Source organism: Schistocerca nitens, chromosome 11 (assembly GCF_023898315.1).
Source record: "Schistocerca nitens isolate TAMUIC-IGC-003100 chromosome 11, iqSchNite1.1, whole genome shotgun sequence".
NCBI lineage: Eukaryota > Metazoa > Arthropoda > Insecta > Orthoptera > Acrididae > Schistocerca > Schistocerca nitens.
The window spans coordinates 15,675,337-15,698,775 of NC_064624.1; the positions used below are offsets into that span (position 1 = coordinate 15,675,337).

General features: G+C 46.4%; 1 protein-coding gene across 2 annotated transcripts in view; it reads right to left on the minus strand.

Moving 5' to 3' along the window:
• Positions 1-23,439, minus strand: part of LOC126213093 (ankyrin-3-like) — a 92,155-nt gene that overhangs the window by 30,441 nt on the left and 38,275 nt on the right. For both annotated transcript variants that reach the window (XM_049940691.1, XM_049940692.1), the window contains exon 2: positions 4,512-4,641. In XM_049940691.1, coding sequence (XP_049796648.1) covers positions 4,512-4,639 — 128 coding nt within the window. In that variant the 5' untranslated portion in view covers positions 4,640-4,641. The remainder of the gene's footprint in view (positions 1-4,511; positions 4,642-23,439) is intronic.

Consider the following 23,439-nt stretch of genomic DNA (forward strand, 5'->3'; position numbering starts at 1 on the left):
ACATAACTAACAATGATGGCTACAATACAAAATTGTTTTAAATTATTTGTTTTTGTACACAAGTCACGTCCTCTTCCATTGATGCTTCCTGTATTCGTCATGGCATAGTAGCCACAGGTTCATCAAGGCACTGTTGGTCCAGGCTGTCCCACTCCTCAACGGCGATTCGACTTAGATCCCTCAGAGTGGTTGGTGGGTCACGTCGTCCATAAACAGCTCTTTTCAATCTATCCAAGGCGTGTTCGATAAGGTTCATGTCTGGAGAACATTCTGGCAACTAGTCGAGCGATGTCGTTATCCTGAAGGAAGTCATTCACAAGATGTGCACAATGGTGGCACGAATTGCCGTCCATAAAGACCAATGCCTCGCCAATATGCAGCGGCGTACGTCGGCCCCACATAATGCCACCCGAAAACCTCGGGGAACCAACACCTTGCTGCACTTGCTGGGCAGTGTGTGTAAGGTGTTCAGCCTGACCGCGTTGCCTCCAAACACGTCTCCGACGATTGTCTGGTTGAAGGCGTATGCGACACTCATCTGTGAAGAGAACGTGATGCCAATCCTGAGCGGTCCATTCGGCATGTTTTTGGGCCCACCTGTACAGCGCTGCATGGTGTCGTGGTTGCAAAGATGGACCTCGCCATGGGCGTCAGGAGTGAAGCCGACAATCATGCAGCCTACTGCGCACAGTTTGAGTCGTAACACGACGTCCTGTGGCTTAAGCATTATTCAACATGGTGGCGTTACTGTCACGGTTCCTCCGAGCCATAATCCGTAGGTAGCGGTCATCCACTGCAGTAGTAGCCCTTGGGCGGCCTGAGCGAGGCGTGTCATCGACAGTTGCTGTGTCTCTATGTCCTCCATGTCCGAACAACATCGCCCTGGTTCACTCCGAGACACCTGGACACTTCCCTTGTTGAGAGCCCTTCCTGGTAGAAAGTAATAATGCAGATGCCATCGAACCACGGTATTACAGTCTAGGTATGGTTGAAGCACAGACATCACGAGCCATGTACCTCCTTCCTGGTGGAATGACTGGAACTGATTGGCTATCGGACCCCCTCCATCTAATAGGCGCTGCTCATGAACGGTTGTTTACATCTTTGGGCGGTTTAATGACATCTCTGAACAATCAAAGGGACTGTGTCTGTGATACAATATCCACAGTCAACATCTACCTTCACGAATTCTGGGAACAGAGCTGGTGTAAAACTTTTTGATGTGTGTAGCTTTGTAAGCGTAGGTTTCGCGGCCGTTGACACGGTCAATAAAATTCTTCTGGGTTTCAGGGCGCATTGTCTTCTGCGAAATTCCGACGTTTCGGCGACTGTTGCAAGGCGCCTTCCTCAGGATGTATTGCTAACTGCTGCATGAGCACTAGTTTGGAATGGCTCTAAGCACTATGGGACTTAACATCTGAGGTCATCAGTCCCCTAGAACTTCTAACTACTTAAACCTAACTAACCTAAGGACATCACACACATCCATGCCCGAGGCATTCGAACCTGCGATCGCAGCAGTCGCGCGGTTCCAGACTGAAGCGCCTAGAACCGCTCGACCACAGCGGCCGGCTGCACTAGTTTGGATACTTATATACTATGGAGGAGTGCTGTCATTGGGTGTGAGGGTCAGGAAGAAGCGTATTAGGAGTCTTTGCATTGCGTGTTGTCATTGGTGGATATGGGCGTTTTCCATTGGAGTTTCCTCTACCGCTTGCCATTGATGGAAATCGGCGAACAGGAGACTGAGCGGCGACTGCAGCGTAGCGCTGCTCACTAACTGCCCAGTATCGACCAGGCCGCGTCATCATCACTGTGTGTTCCCCCCACCGCTGTGGCCCACCGCGCGCCTGTTGCTCTGCGAGAGCTGCCCGTCCGCAAAGCTGTCACAGCTGACAGCCAAGACGCTTCTCTATTCATGTTGTCGGGTCGCTTGGATATTTCTTTAGCCTCTCTCATCTTCCTCCTCCAACTAAACGGCTGTTTCACGGGCTTCTCGAAATTCGATCTTCTTATAAAGCATAGCATAGTCTTCCTAAAGCCTTTGACACACTTTGTTACTGCCAGACGCTTGAATGAGCACTGTTTTGTTGTTGTATACGGCGCATTTCCTTTGCAACTTAAGTTTTATTGTTTTTTTCTTTGTCTCGTTCATGTTTTGTTGCTGCAGTATTATTCTGCAGTTACGGGATACAGTAATATCATTTCTTAGAGTTTTCGTTCTTACCAGTCAAAATCACAAAAATTTAACTGAAAACTAAAACAATGAAAAATTCCCCGAAGTCTAAACAATTCCCGAGTTCTTCCCGGTTTTCTCCCGGATGAAAAAATTCCCGGGTTTTAACTGGATCTCCCGGTTGTCCCTGGTCGCGTACACCCTGTTGGACATGTTCTGAGGCATCAAGGGGTCACCAATTTAGTATTGGAGGGCAGCGTGGAGGGTAGAGCAAGAGATGAATACACTAAGCAGATTCAGAAGGTTGTAGGTTGCACTAGGTACTGGGAGATGAAGAAGCTTGCACAGGATAGAGTAGCATGGAGAGCTGCATCAAACCAGTCTCAGGGCTGAAGACCACAACAACAACAAAATATGAAACAAGAGTTGACGATGGTAAAAAACACAGCAAGCAGACAGATACAATAGTAGACAGACAATTAAAAAACACTGCGAAAGTCTGATTTCTGTTCGCAAGAGAAAGAAAAAAAATCACACCTAGCAACATTATGGGTTCTGTTTGCTACACTTTGGAAAAGACGCACAACGCGTAACACTTACTTAAAATACTGCACTAAAAAGTTGGCACGGAGATGACACACCACAGCCTAGGGCAGAGGTGGGGCAGACAGATGAGGGGAAAGAAGGGTGTAGGAGAGGAATAAACAAGGCACCTTTGGAAAGGAGATAAAGGGTGTAGAGGTGGAGGGTAGGTGGGACACAACAGTGAAGGCACAGCAGTGGGTGGGGTTGGAGAGGAGCAAACAGATGGGGGGCATCAGGTCTACAGGAAGTGCAGAGGACTCATATGTTCAAGGAAAAGGTGCAGATGGGGGAAAGGAATCAGGTCCACATGGGAAACGGGGTGGGGTGCATGGTGCCTGAGGATCTGGAGGGACTTATAGAATTTGGGGGAGGGGGCAGAGATCCAGGTGGGAGTGGCATAGTATGGGACAGGTCAAGGATTTGTAGGTGTGGAGGATGGTACAGGGGTTTAATCCCTAAGTCCAACCTGAGAGGAGTTTAAGGAGATGGAAGTGATTGTGGGCTTTGGATTGGATAAAGTGGAGATGAGGGGTCCAGGTAAGCTGAAGGTCAATGGTGAGTCCAAGGTAGGTGAGGGTGGGTGAGAGGTGGACAGGATGGGTGCAGATGGTAAGGGAGAAAACAAGGAGCCACAAGGAGGGAGTGGTATGACCTACAATGATTGCCTGGGTGTCGGAAGAATTCATTTTTAGGAGCCACTGGTTACACAATGTGCAAAAATGTAAAGATGATTCTGGAGGAGGCGTTGGGATCATTGAAGGATAGGAGCAAGGGCAAGGAAGGCAGTGTCATCAGCAGACTGCAGGAGGTGGACTGGAGGGGGGGGGGGTTGGGGCATATCTGCTGTGTACAAGAGGCAGGTGAGAGGGGAGAGGACAGAGCCCTGAGGAACACCCATGGAGGGGTAGAAAGTGCAGGAATTGGTATTATGGATGCTGATGTAGGAGGAGTGGTGGGAGAGGAAGGAGGCAATCAGACGGACATAGACGATAGGAAGGGTGTGAGTTCAGAGTTTAAACACTGTGATGCCATATGCAGTAATAGGCCTTTTGGAGGTCTAGGGATACAAAAATGGCAGAGCGGCGGGAGTGATGCTGGAGGGAAAGGTGATGGTTGAGGCATAGGAGTTGGTCATCGGCAGAGAATGGCGAAAGGGAGGTGGTGGTGGTGGTGGTGGTGGTGGTGGTGGTGGTGGTGCTGGTGGCGACTGATGCGACAGGTAAGGATGGATACTAAGTCTTACTGATCACCGTGGTGAGACACATAGAGCGATAGGAAGAGACATCAGACGTATACTTGTTAGGTTCAAATGACTCTGAGCACTATGGGACTTACCATCTATGGTCATCAGTCCCCTAGAACTTAGAACTACTTAAACCTAACTAACCTAAGAACATCACACACATCCATGCCCGAGGCAGGATTCGAACCTGTGACCGTAGCAGTCGCGCGGCTCCGGACTGAGCGCCTAGAACCGCAAGACCACCGCGGCCGGCAGACTTGTTAGGTTTGGGGAGCGAAACGACCCAGGGACCCACTGTGTAGTATTTGAGGGTAACAATCTGCATCTTTTGGGAACTACACTTGACACACCCTCGTGAATACTTTGCAACTTGATGTCACTGGAACCAGTGCGGCCTGTACCCTATGGGGGTGATGGGCTGCGCTATGCAGCGCAACAGAATGCATCAGACCGGTAGTTTTTATGCTGGGAGTTTAGAAAATGTGCTCATATAGTGACAGAACTCACTGTGTGTGGGAGATGGTGGCGTCACCGGGCGAGGTAGTTTGGCGGACTGCCGCGGGCGGCGCTGCTGCGGCAGAAGTCCTGCCGCGGTCCCTGTGGCGGCGATTGCTAGGCGCCACTCTGCCATCCATACCTGCCAGAAAATAAAAAAATTAAAATAAAAAAGAATTGGTTGTGCCACACCATCAAGAACTGTGACTCTTCTCCATCGGCTTGTTGTTGTGACGCAAGCCACTGAAAAATGACGACAAAGAAATGAGTTTTAGCTTTTAAGAGACATTTCCTTGACAATCTTAACTTTTGCACATAACTTAACTCTCTGGTGGCGCGCCTTCTGATTTCATGCGACTGGGCGCACAACCGCAATTTCCTCTTCACATATCGTTTTCGGCCAAACCAAAGGGTAAAAACTGAAATAAAACAGATTGTCATTGCATTATTTATTTATTTCAGATAGAAAAAAAAGAAAAAAAATCAGCCCACTCTATTATAATAGGTTACATAAACAAACATCTCCAGTCAGAACAAATTACCACCCTATGGTCATTAGCATCACAAGAGAAACACACAACATTCTGACGAGAATGCTTCTTACAGACATTGTTTCCACAATTGTTGCACGATGTCTTCGCCCTGACATTTTTCTTTTGTGTCGTGCCCATTTGTGACACATTACAGGTGGAGGTTCGTCATGAACTGGACCTCCTTTTCTGAATTTTTTCGAGAAATATTTTTACATCTTTCGGAAGGTTCGTTAGTTTCGCTGATTGTCCTGGATGAGCGTTCATAAGACTATACGATAGGTTTTTTTAGAAATAAGCCATCGTCTGTCTTTATTGTCTGGGTTGTTGTGGCTGAAGATGACGTTCCAATTTATTGCCGCGATATCAAGATGTCGATAGAATAATACTAGCGGCCACCTCCTCGTTGTTCTGACTACTGTATATGATGCACACATCTGATCCACAGTATCCACTCCTCCCTCAGTTCTGTTATAGCCCACATTTACTGCTGGTTTCCCACTCTACTAATTTCACTTTATCATGCACAGGTTTTTTTCTTCTTTTTTTTCTTACTGAAAGCCACTGAATGTCGATTTGCTTTCCCTCGTGTTCCCAGTTTGAAATTCGGGTGAAATTTTTTTTCCCCAAAGTGCTGATGGTGGTCGACTTTTTATCGGGTAGATTCTGAGCTAGACTGTAACAGGTGTAATAGTTATCAGTCGTAACATTTCTGTTCGTGCCCTCTACGGGAGTTACCAGTCTTTCGACATCTTCAGGTTTACATGATTTCAGATATGGCCCAGCGATCTCTTTGCCACACTACACTTCGAAATTGAGGGTATAAAAAGTTTTTGCGTCACTAAGGGCGTATATTTTGATACCGTACTTTGCAGGATTATCTGGAATGTACTGTACAAACCCACCAAGGCCTCTAAAAGCCTGCAGCATTTCATCAATTGTCTCAAATTCACTGACATTACAGTGAGCAATACGTTTATTTACAAATTCTTGGTGAAACTCACCAAGAGGTGCCAGTTTATCTGTAGACCTTCGTTCAATTCTTGTTTCTATATTGTCAAACCTATCGCTCTAAGAAGAAACGGAAACATTTATAACTGAAAAGCGATCGTAAGATAGTAACATCAGATGCCCACAGTTCACTGCTGTTGGCATGATGTCCTTTCATATTGCCAATCAAAAAAAGTGCTCCGAAAGCAGCATGAATTTCTTCTGCTGAAGTGTCTTTGCAATCGCGAGCTCTAGAATAGTTGATATCACTACGTTTTTTCCGAATCCATCTGTTGGTATGAGCTACAATTTCTTTTATTACATTTTTAATGACAAAAAGATAAAACGCATCTGCACTTTTGGCAGTTCTGGTAATGTTTTAGCATTTGTTTTCCCTGTAGTTATGGGCTGCCTAGTCCAAAGAGTTTCACCGTCTTTTCCAGTATAAAATGTAATATGTGCCGCTGTTTTCTGGCTGACTTCTTCCTGCGACTGTTCGGATTCACTACTGTGATTTTCAGCTTCAACAATTTCCTCTTAAATATCAAAATCATCTTCAGATTCGTCACACATCAACACATCTTCCGAAATTTCCGCTAGAATTCGTAGCATTTCTTCAGTATACCTTAAAATATCACTTTCCCTGGAAATAAATATAGCGTATCTGTAAAACACCAAAATAACACTCTAAACAAGAATAAATGATGAAAACGTGTGGTTTGTAGGGGTTTTAGGGCGTAAAACATCTAAGGTCATAAGCAGCCAGTATAGAACCATAGAATGCTGGGACCGCGAGGGCAAAAAACTGTTTCGAGGTCCAGTACAGAAAGGAAGAGAAAACAAATCTAAAACGTCAAGACGTTTCGGAAGAGTATCTAAAAGACGTCGGCAAGACACCAGAATCACGAGGTAGAAGTCAAATCTCTTCGTCATATTACTGCTTTTAAAAAAACTTAAAACGCGAGCCACAGCTAGCACGTCATCCGCTAAAATGTCTGGCAAAGCGAGCGGCAGCCCGACCCTGAGACGTAAGTGGCTAAAATAGGGGCAGAGGATCAGGAAATTTCTGACTGTTAATGGCTGGCTACACAAAGGACAGCTGGGTGCAGGGTCGCCACTCAAGTGGCGGTGGCTAAAGCGGCAGTGCCGTATTCACAACCGAGCTAACATTACTTCCTCATGGCGAGATGGATGGGAGGAAGTCGACCAGGCTGTTGGGAGAGGTTTCATTTCTGAGTTTGTTCCCATGACGGGACCACCAATGGTCATGCCAAAGTGATGGGACACGCCGATAGAGTAAAGTACGAATATAATGCGATGGAACAGAGTAAGAGCCGGGCCGACAGAGATGGACTGCGGCCTTGGCTGCAGCATCAGCAACATCAATCCCAGTAACACCAACATGGCCAGGAACCCACATGAACATCACTTGGGCTCCCCCATCCAGGAACAAATGGGGGAAGTCCTGGATCCGTCGAACGATGGGGTGGACTGGATCTGGATCTCCAGACTCTGAAGGGCACTGAGGGAGTCAGAGCAGATCACACAGCGAGTGAGCTGGTGCCTCTGGAAGCAGTGAACAGCCTGATAGAGGGCAAAAAGCTCTGCAGTAAAAATTGTGCACTGGTCGAGAAGGCAGTATTGAAAGTTGTTATCCCCGACGACAAAAGCACAGCCCACACCGTTGACCGACTTGGAACCATCAGTGTACAAAAATATGCTATCGGCAAGTTATGAGCGAAGTTAGAGAAATTTGCAGTGATAGGTCAGCTCTGGAGTCGAATCCTTCGGGAACAAGCTGAGGTCAAAATGAACACAAACCTATGCCTGAAGCCAAGGTGGTGAAGGGCTCTCACCCATTCTGAAAGTGGCATTAAGTGTGAACTGCAGCTGCTGAAGCGGGTGACGAAAGCAGATGTCGGGGGCCGGAAAGAAGAAACGTACATCTCGTATTGGCGGTCAAGAATGTCATCAAAAAAAGGTCAAAGGTTGGGTGGCCTCGCATGGAAGAAAGCCAACATACATACCTACTGAGTGGGATTTCTCGCCGGTATGACAGTGGTTGTTCACCGGCTTCTGCGTAGAGAAACTGGGCTAGTATGGGAGGCGCCAGTGGCGAGGCGGATCCTCAAATGACAATTAATGCAGTGGGGAGAAGGACGTGGACAGGCGCCCTCCTGTGCACCCCTGCTACAGGAGACACACTTGGCTGCGATTTTACATGACGTGCTGGTATGGTTGAACTGGTGGCACTTATAACACCGCAACGGATTGGGAATGTAAGGGCGCACAGAGATGACCTCATAGCCTGCCTTTATCTCAGTAGGAAGCGTTAACCGATCGAAAGTCAGGAACAATGTGCGAGTGGGCACCAAATCGGCAGCTTCCTTCTCCACAACTCGATGAACAGCAGTAACGCCCTGATCCGAGAGAGATAATTAGTTATTTCGTCCTCCATCCAACCATCAAACAGCCAGGTGTAGGTAACACCGTGCGACAAGAAGGGACATTGAGGCAGGACCTTCATTCCACTTCCTTTTATGTGAAAAACTTGGAGAAAGAGAAGGAAAATCAATTGGGAAGAAGTCCCTGATGATTGCCAGTGTCTCCAACGGCGCGCTCCTTCCAGCCAGAGGACCTCCAAAGGGGAGTCCCCCAACTTAGGTGATTGTCCTCATCTTAGGTCACACCTCCCGAAAGACAGACAGAGGGACCAATCGCCAGAGGAGGAAGGTAACGACAGCTCAGGCAATCACCACTCCCTGGGCCTGGCCTGTACCAGAGGGTAAGTGCAGGCCCTACATGCCAAACTGGAGCCGGGAATTACCCGTTACACAGTCTCCTGCTACACATCAAATGTGTGGGTGGCCGTCACGTACACACAGGGAGGGAAAGGAAAGATATAAAGGAAAGGAAGAAAGAGAGGGTGGCCCCCAGCGCCACAGAGGGGCGCAGTACCGGGGGGGAAAGGGGCGCAGTACCGGGGGGGAAAGGGGCGCAGTACCGGGGGGGAAAGGGGCGCAGTACCGGGGGGGAAAGGGGCGCAGTACCGGGGGGGAAAGGGGCGCAGTAGCGGGGGGGAAAGGGGCGCAGTAGCGGGGGGGAAAGGGGCGCAGTAGCGGGGGGGAAAGGGGCGCAGTACCGGGGGGGAAAGGGGCGCAGTACCGGGGGGGAAAGGGGCGCAGTACCGGGGGGGAAAGGGGCGCAGTACCGGGGGGAAAGGGGCGCAGTACCGGGGGGGAAAGGGGCGCAGTACCGGGGGGGAAAGGGGCGCAGTACCGGGGGGGAAAGGGGCGCAGTACCGGGGGGGAAAGGGGCGCAGTACCGGGGGGGAAAGGGGCGCAGTACCGGGGGGGAAAGGGGCGCAGTACCGGGGGGGAAAGGGGCGCAGTACCGGGGGGGAAAGGGGCGCAGTACCGGGGGGGAAAGGGGCGCAGTACCGGGGGGGAAAGGGGCGCAGTACCGGGGGGGAAAGGGGCGCAGTACCGGGGGGGAAAGGGGCGCAGTACCGGGGGGGAAAGGGGCGCAGTACCGGGGGGGAAAGGGGCGCAGTACCGGGGGGGGAAAGGGGCGCAGTACCGGGGGGGGAAAGGGGCGCAGTACCGGGGGGGGAAAGGGGCGCAGTACCGGGGGGGAAAGGGGCGCAGTACCGGGGGGGAAAGGGGCGCAGTACCGGGGGGGAAAGGGGCGCAGTACCGGGGGGGAAAGGGGCGCAGTACCGGGGGGGAAAGGGGCGCAGTACCGGGGGGGAAAGGGGCGCAGTACCGGGGGGGAAAGGGGCGCAGTACCGGGGGGGAAAGGGGCGCAGTACCGGGGGGGAAAGGGGCGCAGTACCGGGGGGGAAAGGGGCGCAGTACCGGGGGGGAAAGGGGCGCAGTACCGGGGGGGAAAGGGGCGCAGTACCGGGGGGGAAAGGGGCGCAGTACCGGGGGGGAAAGGGGCGCAGTACCGGGGGGGAAAGGGGCGCAGTACCGGGGGGGAAAGGGGCGCAGTACCGGGGGGGAAAGGGGCGCAGTACCGGGGGGGAAAGGGGCGCAGTACCGGGGGGGAAAGGGGCGCAGTACCGGGGGGGAAAGGGGCGCAGTACCGGGGGGGAAAGGGGCGCAGTACCGGGGGGGAAAGGGGCGCAGTACCGGGGGGGAAAGGGGCGCAGTACCGGGGGGGAAAGGGGCGCAGTACCGGGGGGGAAAGGGGCGCAGTACCGGGGGGGAAAGGGGCGCAGTACCGGGGGGGGAAAGGGGCGCAGTACCGGGGGGGGAAAGGGGCGCAGTACCGGGGGGGGAAAGGGGCGCAGTACCGGGGGGGAAAGGGGCGCAGTACCGGGGGGGAAAGGGGCGCAGTACCGGGGGGGAAAGGGGCGCAGTACCGGGGGGGAAAGGGGCCAGTACCAGGGGGGAAAGGGGCCAGTACCAGGGGGGAAAGGGGCCAGTACAAGAGAGAATAGTCCTACAAGCAAGCCCATGAAGGCACGAGACATCGCCCCAAGAGAGGGGAAAAGGACAGGAGAAGACGAGACAAACAGCACAAGGTCTGGGCCCCATGGTCGCCAAGCACTCTGCAGCAGAGTGTTCACTGATATGAAACTTCTTGGCAGATTAAAACTGTGTGCCGGACCGAGACTCGAACTCGGGACCTTTGCCTTTCCCGGGCAAGTGCTCTACAAACTGAGCTACCCAAGCGCGACTCACGCCCCGTCCTCACAGCTTTACTTTGGCCAGTACCTCGTCTCCTAGCTTCCAAACTTCGCAGCAGAGCTTCTGTTAAGTTTGGAAGGTAGGAGACGAGGTACTGGCAGAAGTAAAGCTGTGAGGACAGGGCGTGAGTCGTGCTCGGGTAGCTTAGTTTGTAGAGCACTTGCCCGTGAAAGGCAAAGGTCCTGAGTTCGAGTCTCGGTCCGGTATAGTTTTAATCTGCCAGGAAGTTTAATAAGTAATCAAATATTCGCCACAGTGAGAGCAGCAAAATGGGTTGTACCAATCACAGACGGGAGGTGTGGCAGAGCAGTGGCAGGCTACTCTGCATCGACAGCCAATGCTCGAGCAGAAAGCGTCTGACTGTACACAGGCATACCAACTAACTCCCATAAGTGCTTCTCGCATCTGCAGAAACGCTTCTCCCACCTAACTCATGGAAACGCATCTCCCATGTAACTTGCAGAAACGCTTCTCCCACCTAACTCGCAGAAACGCTTCTCCCATCTAAGGCAGTGTCCTACGTGAGCGACAGAAGCGAGCGACTTCTGGATACGCGAGACTCCAGCGACAAGCAGCAACACCGAGCGAAAACCTTGGGTTTCCTGCGTGCGAGCGACCATGTCGGGCTACAAGATGGCTGCTTAGAGCCAACCAGCTGCTTCTATAAAACGGCGTCCTTAACCTGTAGAATAATGTAGCTGGAGAGTAACGCTACAGAATTAGGTTTACGTAAGACAATAAAGCGAAAAGGAATGCTGTGCATGAAATTTACAAAAAGAGGAATCTCCATGGAGAATTTCGTAAGTATCGTCAACTACGAAGATCACCAGACATGTTCTTCGAATACATGTGAATGTGCGGAGGAGCATTCGACTGTCTCATCAATAAATTAAATACGAATGTTTTTTTCGTGATCAAGAACTTTTAACAGCAATAAATGCAGAGGAATGACTTTTACATGACTAACTGCGCTAAATACAAACATAAGGATACAGTTTGATAACATTGAGTAGTAGCTAGCTGTGGTGGAGGGGTAGCATATGCAGTTCACAAGTATGTGTGAGGGAAAGGGTCCTGGGTTCGATTCCCGCCAGTTCTTATATTTTTACCGACTCAGCTACGATTCTGTATATTAAGTTTTATGTATACTGTTTACATTGCATCACTATTATTAAGGTCTTGCCAAATAACTTGATCTTCACACCTATCGCAGTATATCACACACATTTAATTCCTAATAAATTACAATGAACCATTTAATTTTACATATATTTGATGTTGCGAACGTAATTCATCAGCAGTCAATGTTAAGGCCAAGCGTTTCATTTACTCTAAATACTCTGTAAAAGGAAAGATTACAAAATTTTTGAAAAGAAAGTAAAAACGCTTTGTGTAATAATTTGTCTAAAAGTATCAACTAAAAAATATTAGATGAACGTTTGGTGCACCTCATTTTCTGTTCATGATTTCGAGCATCATTCAAAGGCGCGTAGAACGTACGTTTCTCTGATCTACTTATTTCTTTTACACAAATAATGTTATAAAATATTTCACTAATTTCTTCCATTTTCGACATTTAAATACCGCACCAATGTATGCTTTTATGTGGAAAATAGCTAGGTGCCGGCCGCGGTGGTCTAGCGGTTCTAGGCGCTTCAGTCCGTAACCGCACGACTGCTACGGTCGCAGGTTCGAATCCTGCCTCGGGCATGGATGTGTGAGATGGTTTTAGGTTAGTTAGGTTTAAGCAGTTCTAAGTTCTAGGGGACTGATTACCTCAGATGTTAAGTCCCATAGTGCTCAGAGCCATTTTAACCATTTGAGCCAAAATAGCTAAGTCTTGAACAGATGACATTTTTGACACTTCATTTACAGCAGCTTTTCGTGAAACATTTCAGTTTTTCCTCAGTTTATTAATTAAGTTTTCGTTCATTACCCTAATTACTTCCAAGCAGTTAAATATTTTCATGCCAAACTAGACCTCATGCTGGTCACTTTGATACCCCGTTTACCTGTTTCTCTTCCTTTGTTTGGATATGAAAATTTGGAGAAAACCTCAGAGTGTAAGTTATAGGGAGTCTTGTTTTCGCTCTGCTCACGCGTTTACAAAATCGTATCGAGTGTTAATCACATGATAAAATAGCCCTTTCTGCGTGCTGTCATTTCAAAAATTCATCTTTTCGATATATCCAACCTTTTATGAGATACGACGATTTTTACGACCACTTGATTCCCTAAGCGTAGGAAAGGTTGGGACGGGCCGCAAGCGACCCGTCCGCGGATATCACAACCAATATGTCAAGAGTGAAGAGAGATGTCATTCCGATCTCAACTTTTAAATACAAGTTAGATATATTGGTTACATTTCATATGAAATATGTATGGCCTTAAATGAACTATACGGAAAGTCTAAATGTGATTTTACCTCTTGCAAATTCCTAAAAATTTCGTGCAGCCATGTATTCAATTTCGTGTAGCACAGTAACTATGATGAATAACGAAAATAAATTCAGACCTTTATCGAGCAAAGATATCAAGCTTATAAGATGCGGAAGAATCAAATTTTTTCACCAAATAGTTTTCTTAAAATCGGTTGTTAAGTAATTGATAGCTGCCGTCGCGTCCGCTCCACTCATTTGCCGAGAAGACACGTGGCTGTCACTCTGTGTCACGCGTGCTCCAGCGACAAGATTCATACACGTTTGAACTCAAATGTCGCCAGTCGCAGCGGGAGACAGGCAGCGACACAGATGTCGTTCACGTAGGACAAATGATTCAAATGGCTCTGAGTGCTATGGGACTCAACTGCTGAGATTAGTCCCCTAGAACTTAGAACTAGTTAAACCTAACTAACCTAAGGACATCACACACATCATGCCCGAGGCAGGATTCGAACCTGCGACCGTAGCAGTCGCGCGGTTCCGGACTGCAGCGCCTTTAACCGCACGGCCACTTCGGCCGGCTCACGTAGGACACTTGTGGAACTACACCAGTGATTGTGTTTCGTCTCTTGAAGCTGTCGCGCACTGTCTCTCACATAGGACACGGCCTAACTCGCAGAAATGCTTCTCCCATCTAACTGAGAGGTATATTTTTCCTAACTCGCAGAAATGATTTTCCGAGCTAACTCGCAGAAACGATTTTCCGAACTAACTCACAGAAACGATTTTCCGAGCTAACTCACAGAGACGATTTTCCGAGCTAACTCACAGATACATTTATCCCACATAACCCCCAGAAATGATTTTCTGAGCTAAGTCACAGATACAAAAGAACTTACTGGCAGATTAAAACTGTGTGCCGGACCGAGACTCGAACTCGGGACCTTTGCCTTTCTTGGGCAAGTGCTCTACCAACAGAGCTACCCAAGTAAGACTCACGGCCCGTCCTCAGAGCCTTAAATCCGCCAGTACCTCGCCTCCTACCTTCCAAACTTCACAGAAGCTCTCCTGCAAACCTTGCAGAACTAGCACTCCTGAAAGAAAGGATACTGTGGAGACATGGCTTAGCCACAGCCTGGGGGTTGTTTCAATAATGAAGATACATTTCTCCCACCCAACTCCCAGAATGGTTCCTCCCACCCAACTCACAGAAAGGTTCCTCCCACCTACATCACAGAAATTTTTCTCCCATCTAACTTACAGAAATTTTTCTCCAATCTAACTTACAGAAATTTTTCTCCCAACTACCTCGCAGAAATGTTTCTGAAATTTCAGCCTTGCGTCTGCCTCCATGTGATGAAAACAGCAGAAATGATAATTAGACCTCCCTGGTAAGGAAGATATGTTGCTGGCAGCATTCGTGTACTGTCTAGTTGCAAGTAAGGGAAGAGAGATGGCTATAGTGTCTTCCTCTGGAAGTTACTAAACTCAGTAGTATATTTCATAGCTTCATCGCCACTGACGCCAAGGGCACGCAAAAGAGTCTTTTCCGTGGTCTGGGCCTGCTCTTCAGGGTTCCCAGTCAGCATTTTTCTATTTCTGTTCGGCACAAGTCCCCTGTCTACTTTCTCTCACCTTCAGTGTGACAGTTTTCTGAAGGTCGTATTTGCACATAGCTACATCCTGCCCGTCACTAATCAGTTCTTTCGCATCTGGCAACGTCTATTAATGTGAAAAATGCTGAGTTACGCCAGGTCCGAGTCCAGCTCATGCAACCGACGGGAGCTGTTGCAGCAGTCCTGTGCTCAGACTCACAGAGTGTGCAGAAGGTGTGCTAGTGGTGGGGCGTGTGCCGCTTTCAGGACGCCGGCCAACTGTGGCGTCTCTGCGCCACAGGATGGCCAGCCGAGGCGGTTGGAGGGAAGGTCTCCCAGTAAAGTGGCCTTGAGTCGTGCAACTCAGCGAGTTTCCTTACCGGCAGAGGACGACCTGACACCTCCCTCTGCTCTGTACGTCTAATCCAGAGGTACAGGGTGGAGGAAGTTTTGCTGCGAGATAGCCAGCTGCTTTGGGCACGAAGTGTGCATCCAGTCTGTCGACTCAGATCACGCTGTAGCGGCGACTTTGGTCGGCCTCGGGGCACTCGTCAGCGCGGTTGTTTCCCACACTGTTGTTTCCCTGTCAATAAGACGTCACCAAAGCAGAGGCTCAGAGGCTTGCCTCAGATTTGCTAGGAAAAGGCAGTCAAGAAGGGCTCCTACATTTGAATTCAGGGAGCTAGAAATCGAGCTGCATGACCTGATAAAAAAGTATATACAGGGTGTTACAAAAAGGTACGACCAAACTTTCAGGAAACATTCCTCACACACAAATAAAGAAAAGATGTTAGGTGGACATGTGTCCGGAAACGCTTGATGTTAGAGCTCATTTTAGTTTCGTCAGTATGTACTGTACTTACTCGATTCACCACCAGTTGGCCCAATTGAAGGAAGGTAATGTTGACTTCGGTGCTTGTGTTGACATGCGACTAATTGCTCTACAGTACTAGCATCAAGCACATCAGTACGTAGCATCAACAGGTTAGTGTTCATCACGAACGTGGTTTTGCAGTCAGTGCAATGTTTACAAATGCGGAGTTGGCCGATGCCCATTTGATGTACGGATTAGCACGGGGCAATAGCCGTGGCGCAGTTCGTTTGCATCGAGACAGATTTCCAGAACGAAGGTGTCCCGACAGGAAGACGTTCGAAGCAATTGATCGGCGTCGTAGGGAGCACGGAACATTCCAGCCTATGACTCGCGACTGGGGAAGACCTAGAACGACGAGGACACCTGCAATGGAAGAGGCAATTCTTCGTGCAGTTGACGATAACCCTAATATCAGTGTCACAGAAGTTGCTGCTGTACAAGGTAACGTTGACCACGTCACTGTACGGAGAGTACTACGGGAGAACCAGTTGTTTCCGTACCGTGTACAGCGTGTGCAGGCACTATCAGCATCTGATTGGCCACCACGGGTACACTTCTGCGAATGGTTTATCCGACAATGTGTCAATCCTCATTTCAGTGCAAATGTTCTCTTTACGGATGAGGCTTCATTCCGACGTGATCAAATTGTAAATTTCCACAATCAACATGTGTGGGCTGACGAGAATCCGCACGCAATTGTGCAATCAGATCATCAACACAGATTTTCTGTGAACGTTTGGGCCCCATGTTCTTCCACCTACGCTCAATGGATCAAGTTATCACGATTTCATACGGGATACTCTACCTGTGCTGCTAGAACATGTGCCTTTACAGGTACGACACAACATGTGGTTCATGCACGATGGAGCTCCTGCACATTTCAGTCGAAGTGTTCGTACGCTTCTCAACAACAGATTCGGTGACCGATGGATTGGTAGAGGCGAACCAATTCCGTGGCCTCCACGCTCTCCTGACCTCAACCCTCTTGACTTTCATTTATGGGGGCATTTGAAAGCTCATGTCTACGCAACCCCGGTACCAAATGTAGAGACTCTTCGTGGACGGCTGTGATACAATACGCCATTCTCCAGGGCTGCATCAGCGCATCATGGATTCCATGCGACGGAGGGTGGATGCATGCATCCTCGCTAACGGAGGACATTTTGAACATTTCCTGTAACAAAGTGTTTGAAGTCACGATGGTACGTTCCGTTGCTGTGTGTTTCCATTCCATGATTAATGTGATTTGAAGAGAAGTAATAAAATGGGCTCTAACGTGGAAATTAAGCGTTTCCGGACACATGTCCGCATAACATATTTTCTTTCTTTGTGTGTGAGGAATGTTTCCTGAAAGTTTGGCCGTACCTTTTTGTAACACCCTGTATAGGTCACATAGGATACGGTCGTCGACGCGCAGTGACCAGTTTTCGTCAAAAGCGCCGTGCGAGATCGTTCGTTTGCTCAGAAGGGGGGCCTAGAGAGCCTATATAGGGACAGAGTGGCCATTTTTCTGCCAAACTGCGGTGGGACTTTTGAATGGCCAGTAGTGGAGTACACACTCACCGAATAAAAAGCACTAGACAATATGGCGAAATGATTCGTTAAATGCCTTTCTTTGCAGCTATAATATACTCATCAGTAGCCTGCTACGTACAGCACAGGAAAATTTGATACAGTGGCTGTAAAAATTATTCGTTACTTGCATTTATCTCCTTTAAAGGTCGTTTACTAGACATATTACAATGAAAGTAACGTAAATAAAAAAATATAGTGTATAACATTTGTTTCGTATCGGAAGTGCATAACACTAAAGATTTAAAGTACCTGTATTACGTCAGATGAATGAAACTCGTAAGCAGTTGTTTACTTGTGACATGCAAAAAGTGGGAGACGTATTAGTACTTCTTGTCACGTCTTCAAACGTTTTGGAAATCACAAGTAAACAACTGCTTACGACTTTCTTTCACACACACACACACACACACACACACACATATATATATATATATATATATATATATATATATATATACCTCTCGTAGATAAACGAAAAAGATTACAAAAATCAGGTAATGTTAAATGTAGGCTACTGTAATAACGACCAAATATAACAAGAAAACTAGCGTATCCCTTCTGGCCCACAGTAAGTGGGCCTATTAAAAACTGTCTTCAAGAGTACCTACAATTATTTAGTACGAATAATGTTTTAGCAACCAGGACAACTGTGGAAATTGCGCGGAAATGCTAACATGCCAAATCCACCTCCGCCTCCATTGGAACAACCAAATGCAGCAGAACCTGGCATCGTTTACGAACGTCTGCAGAACGAATTACAGAGGTCAAAAACAATACTGTACAATTACTAACGTGTTTACTTCAAACATGTAGGCCTACCGACTTCATCACAAAACGCTTCATTATTTCAACTCGTATTTAAGATCGCAAACGCTAATTACGTACTAAAAACGATATACAACTAAATCGAACATGCATGCACAACGCATAACAAGTCTTTCAATAATTCAGATATCTTTTAACCGTTTCCAAAACTCCTCTGAACTTCAACTCAAAAGCACGGTGAACGTAGGAAGCGCGAGAGACGATTGGCAGAAAAATGGCGCCAAAGCTAATCAACCAATCACGGCCAACTTCACCTATGGCCACTCTCTCCCTATACAGGCTCTCTACCGACGCGCACGCCCTGAAATCTTCTGGAAACGATTTTACAGAAACTATCTGGCAAAACAGCTTCATTTTTTCTTTACTTGTAACTTTATATGTCAGATGCATTAAGATGTGCCCATCACTTCGTTTGTTGTTGTGGTTTTCAGTCCAGAGACTGGTTTGATGCAGCTCTCCACGCTACTCTATTCTCTGCAAGCTTCTTCATCTCCCAGTATTCATCTCTTGCTCTCCCTCTACGATTTTTACCCCCCACGCTGCCCTCCAATGCTAAATTTGTGATCCCTTGATGCCTCAGAACATGTCCTACCAACCGATCCCTTATTCTAGTCAAGTTGTGACACAAACTCCTCTTCTCCCCAATTCTTAGCAACAAGGATTACCGACCACAAGGCAGTAGCTGCTAGGCTGAATACTGTAATGCCCACAATCATCACAAAGAAAAAAGTACACGTATTTAAAAAAGCTAATAATTTTTAAGAGACAGTCTCCACTCCTTCCGATCTGATCACGTAAGCGTAGAAAAGTTGTGGAATGTTTTCAAAGAAATAGTATCGACGGCAATTGCGAGATATGTACCACATAAATTAATAAGTGGTGGGACTGATCCCCCATGGTACACAAAACGGGTCAGATCGCTGTTGCAGAAGCAGCGAAAAAAGCATGCCAAATAGAAAAGAACGCAATATCGCGAAGATTGGCAAAGTTTTGCAGAAATTCTAAATAGAGCGCGTGCTTCAGTGCGAGATGCTTTTAATAAATTGCACAACGAAATTCTGTCTCGAAATCCGGCAGAAAACCCAAAGAGATTCTTGTCATACATAAAGTACACCAGTGGCCAGACGCAATCAATATCTTCACTGTGCGATAACAACGGTGAAGTTACTGATGACAGTGCCAATAAAGCAGAGTCATTAAACGCGGTTTTCCGAAACTCCTTCACCAAAGAAGACGAAGTAAATATTCCCGAATTCCCATCAAGAACAACTGCGAAGGTGAGAAACATAGATGTAGATATCCTCGGTGTAGCAAAGCAGCTCAAATCACTTAATAAAGGCAAGGCCTCCGGTCCAGAAGGTATACCAGTCAGGTTCCTTTGATAGTATGCAGATGCAATAGCTTCATATTTAGCAATTATATACAACCGCTCGGTCATAGAAAGTTCCCTACCTAAAGACTGGAAAGTTCCCCAAGTCACACCAATACCCAAAAAGGGAAATAGGAGTAATCCGCTGAATTACAAGTCCATATCACTAACGTCGATTTGCAGTAGTGTTCTGAAACATATACTGTACTCTTAACATTATGTAGTACCTCGAAGAAAACGATTTACTGACGCGCACTCAGCACGGGGTCAGAAAATATCGTTCTTACGGAACACAAGTAGCTCATTATACTCATGAAGTAATAAGTGCTGTCGACAGGGGATGTCAAATTGACTACATAATTTCAGATTTTCAGATTTTCAGAAGGCTTTCGACACCGTTCCTCACAAACATCTACCCAAACTGCGTGACTATTGATTTGCGCCTCACTTGCGCGACTGGATTCGTGATCTCCTGTCAGAAAGGTCACAGTTCGTAGTATTAGACAGAAAGTCATCGCGTAAAACAAAAGTAATATCCGGCTTTCTCCAAGGAAGTGTTATAGGCTCTGTTGTTCCTGGTCTATATTAACGACGTAGGAGACAATCTGAGTAGCCGTCTTAGATTGTTTGCAGATGATGCTCTCATTTACCGTCTTGTAAAGTAATCAGACGATCAAAACGACTTGCAAAATGATTTAGATACGATTATGGTGCGAAAAGTGGCAATTGACCCTGAATAAAGAAAAGTGTGAAGTTATTCGCGTGAGTACTAAAAGAATCCCGCTAAATTTCGATTACGCGATAAGTCATACAAAGCTGAGGGCTGTAAATTCAACAAAGTGCTTAGGGACTACAATTACAAATAACCTGAATTGGAACAATCACATAGATAATATCATGGGTAAAGCCAACCAAAGACTGCGATTCATTGGCAGAACACTTAGAAGATGCAACAGGTTGTAACGCCGGAAATGCATATCCTCCTATTTCCATCTATTGTACTGTGAATTTTTTCCTTATTTTTGTTAACTGAATATATGACATTTCTGTGTCTTTACATATTGTACTTGTTTTACTATATATATATATATATATATATATATATATATATATATATATTTATTTATTTATTTATTTATTTATTTATGCATTTTTGTCGATGTATAATTGGTTTGTTTCGTAAATATTATTTGTATTTTTACGCTGGGTCTTGCCTAGGGAAAACTGCTATCGAACGATTACATCGATAGATCGTGTGAAGAATCAAAGTGTGTATGATCTTGGGTAGTGTGAACTCTGCCGCGTGGAGCGCGGGCAGAGAGAGAGTCTGGCTGGAGTAGCGAGTGGAGCAGGTGTGTTGTGTGTAGCTCCCGCGAGTTGCCGCGCTTTCGGGGTTTGGCAGCATGTAATTGCGCTCGACTTGCGATGATAGTTTCTGACATGGTGTCGCGGACGGGAAGCATTAGCTGGCGCACATCAAGAGCCCGTTTCGTCTGGTGACCGTGTTGAGAAGAAGGCGCGCCAACATCCAGCTTCTGCAACAGCGACGGCCGACAATGAGTGACTGTCGCCACCTCTTCGATCGACGGCTTCAAACCTTCAATCAACCAACAAGGAAGACTAAAAGCACGTAAAGTTTCAGAACTGTATGGCAGACCTCAGCTTTTCAAATTGTTCCATTTGCCTCGCAAAATTACAGCAACTTAGCATGAACCTTTGTTGCTCATTGCCCCAATTGCATTGCCAAGCAGGGTCCCTTCCTTTTCCGAAATGAACCCGAGTGTCGTTGAAATTCAAACGCCAGCATTAAAATAATATAATTAGATTTCAATGCTTTAATTTCAAAGTTCAGTTAAAGTATTCATAGCTGGCTACAATATTTGGGATTACACGAGCACAAATGAAGAGTGCGAGTTTTGTTAGCATATTTTATCTTACCTGTGACTGCAGCTCAGCTTGGTACGTACTAAATTTTACTATTGTTAATTGTTCAGAATCATTTAATTCAAGTTCAAAGTTAAATCTCTTATTTCTAAATTGCGTAGATTCAAGTAGCTTTTGAAATGATTGTTGAGGTAGTCCAAGACTAACCGTATTTTACTGTATTTCGATGTGCTTCAGAAAGAAAGTTCACTATTAACTTCAGTCACTAAATTAACTTTCGATTTTCCGGTTTTATTAATTCTTTTGCTACATTAAGTCAGAGTGTAGCGAAATTTATTACTTCTGACAAACTTTCAGTTTTCACACTACATGTGTCAACCTTCAGTTGCCACGCTTCTAGTGCTAATTATATGTGTAATAACCTTTCTTTTTCAGTTACTATAGTAATTGTCCATAGGACTGGCGACCGTAATTTTCCCCAAATCTCAAATATCTAATTACCGCTAGTTAATTGTTAACGTAACGGCCGTACATTTACTTCTTTATTAACTTAACCCGTTTTCAAAATTAATTTCCACCAGTTTCATTTGCATTTTTCCTTTCATTTAGATGTAACCCTTTCCTCCCTCTTTACCGACAGATTAACTTCGGTGACGATTGCTTTCCCAAATTTCCATTAGGTACACGCGGTTTAATTTTTCACTGTCATTAAGGTCGATAAGTGAGGGTGAGGTTACAAGGTCTACCAAAGAGACTGCTTACACTACGCTTGTCCACCCTATTCTGGAGTATTGCTGTGCGGTGTGTGATCCGCATCAGGTGGGACTGACGGATGATTTCGAAAAAGTACAATCGTGGACAAAACTAGCGAGACCCCTCGCCTTTTCGTTATGCTGATCCGCACAGATTTACCGTCTGCTACACAGCATAACAGGCAAAGCGACGAAGTGGTACTCACATACTCTGCACAGGCGTGAAATTGAAAAACTATCCGAGCTTTGTCAGACTGTTTTCAGTCATCTGTAAGACTATACTAATGCTTATTAGTGTGTTAAATACAACATGTAAATATAAGATATAAATAGAAGAAACGATAATTAGTATTAATTGTATTAATAAAAATGAATGTCAGCTTATCGAGATAACTGTTTTAGTTAGACAAAGTACCCCACATCGTTACGAATTAGCAAAATATTATGCACGCTCGGCCGCGAAACGGTCTGTGTTATCGTTCAGATCAGTCATACTGGATCCTAACATAGAAGCTCACTTTTTTACACCACCAAGCGACCGTATACCGCAAGAAGTGCGATACATTTCGCTTATTATGTCTACTCGAGGTAAACGGGTTTTAAGAGTTGGGTAGACAGACGGTCAAGAAATTGAGACTACTAGGCTTCCATTTTTACAGATTTAGGTGACGAAATCCTATGACCGAACTAGCTACGACAGTTACTGAAGATGAGGGCCGCATAAATAATTCCCCTACTCTTTATTCAAATTTGTTCTAGTTGCAGTCGATACATCAGCATATTAAGCGTAGCTACGCTTTCGAACCCGTTTACAGGAATGCAAATAAAGTCCATTTGCCTATACACGTGATAATTCAGATCCCAGTATTAATGCCAATGCGTTTTAGAAGAGCGAGCAGTCCCATTGCTAACTAGCTTAGGGAACACTTCGGCCAATGAACGTATTCTCGCTGTGGCGAGTCTAATGGAGAATTCGAAACATTGTAGAATATGTCGCCGTTTATTTCCTGGGGTGGTGCAGAATTATCCTACTAAATTTATTCGCTAGTAACAGTATTTTGTTATTTCGATAAACATTCCGAATGATTGTAACATGAGCGGTGACATAAAGGTAGAAAATTAATGTTTTTGAATCCAGAAAGCTCTATGCAACAGAAACTGAAAATCATTTTGCATTATCATTGCGAAATTGCGAATAATATAGGGCTGTTTGCCTGGGTTGTCTGCTAGTGTAGTGAAAGGTGTTTGCTACTGCAACGGAGGTCTGGTTTGTTTTGTGTTCTAATTTCGAAGGAGGCAGATAGATTATCAGTAAAGCAATTTCAAGAAATTCTCGCGCCCCCAATACCTTTTATTGCTACTTTTATTCTGTACTGGCTCCCTGTGGATGTCAATATGAAACTCTTGTAGGATTTCATACTTGTTACTGCCTACTTTTTCCGCTTCTGTCAACAGTTGAATTGACTTAAGT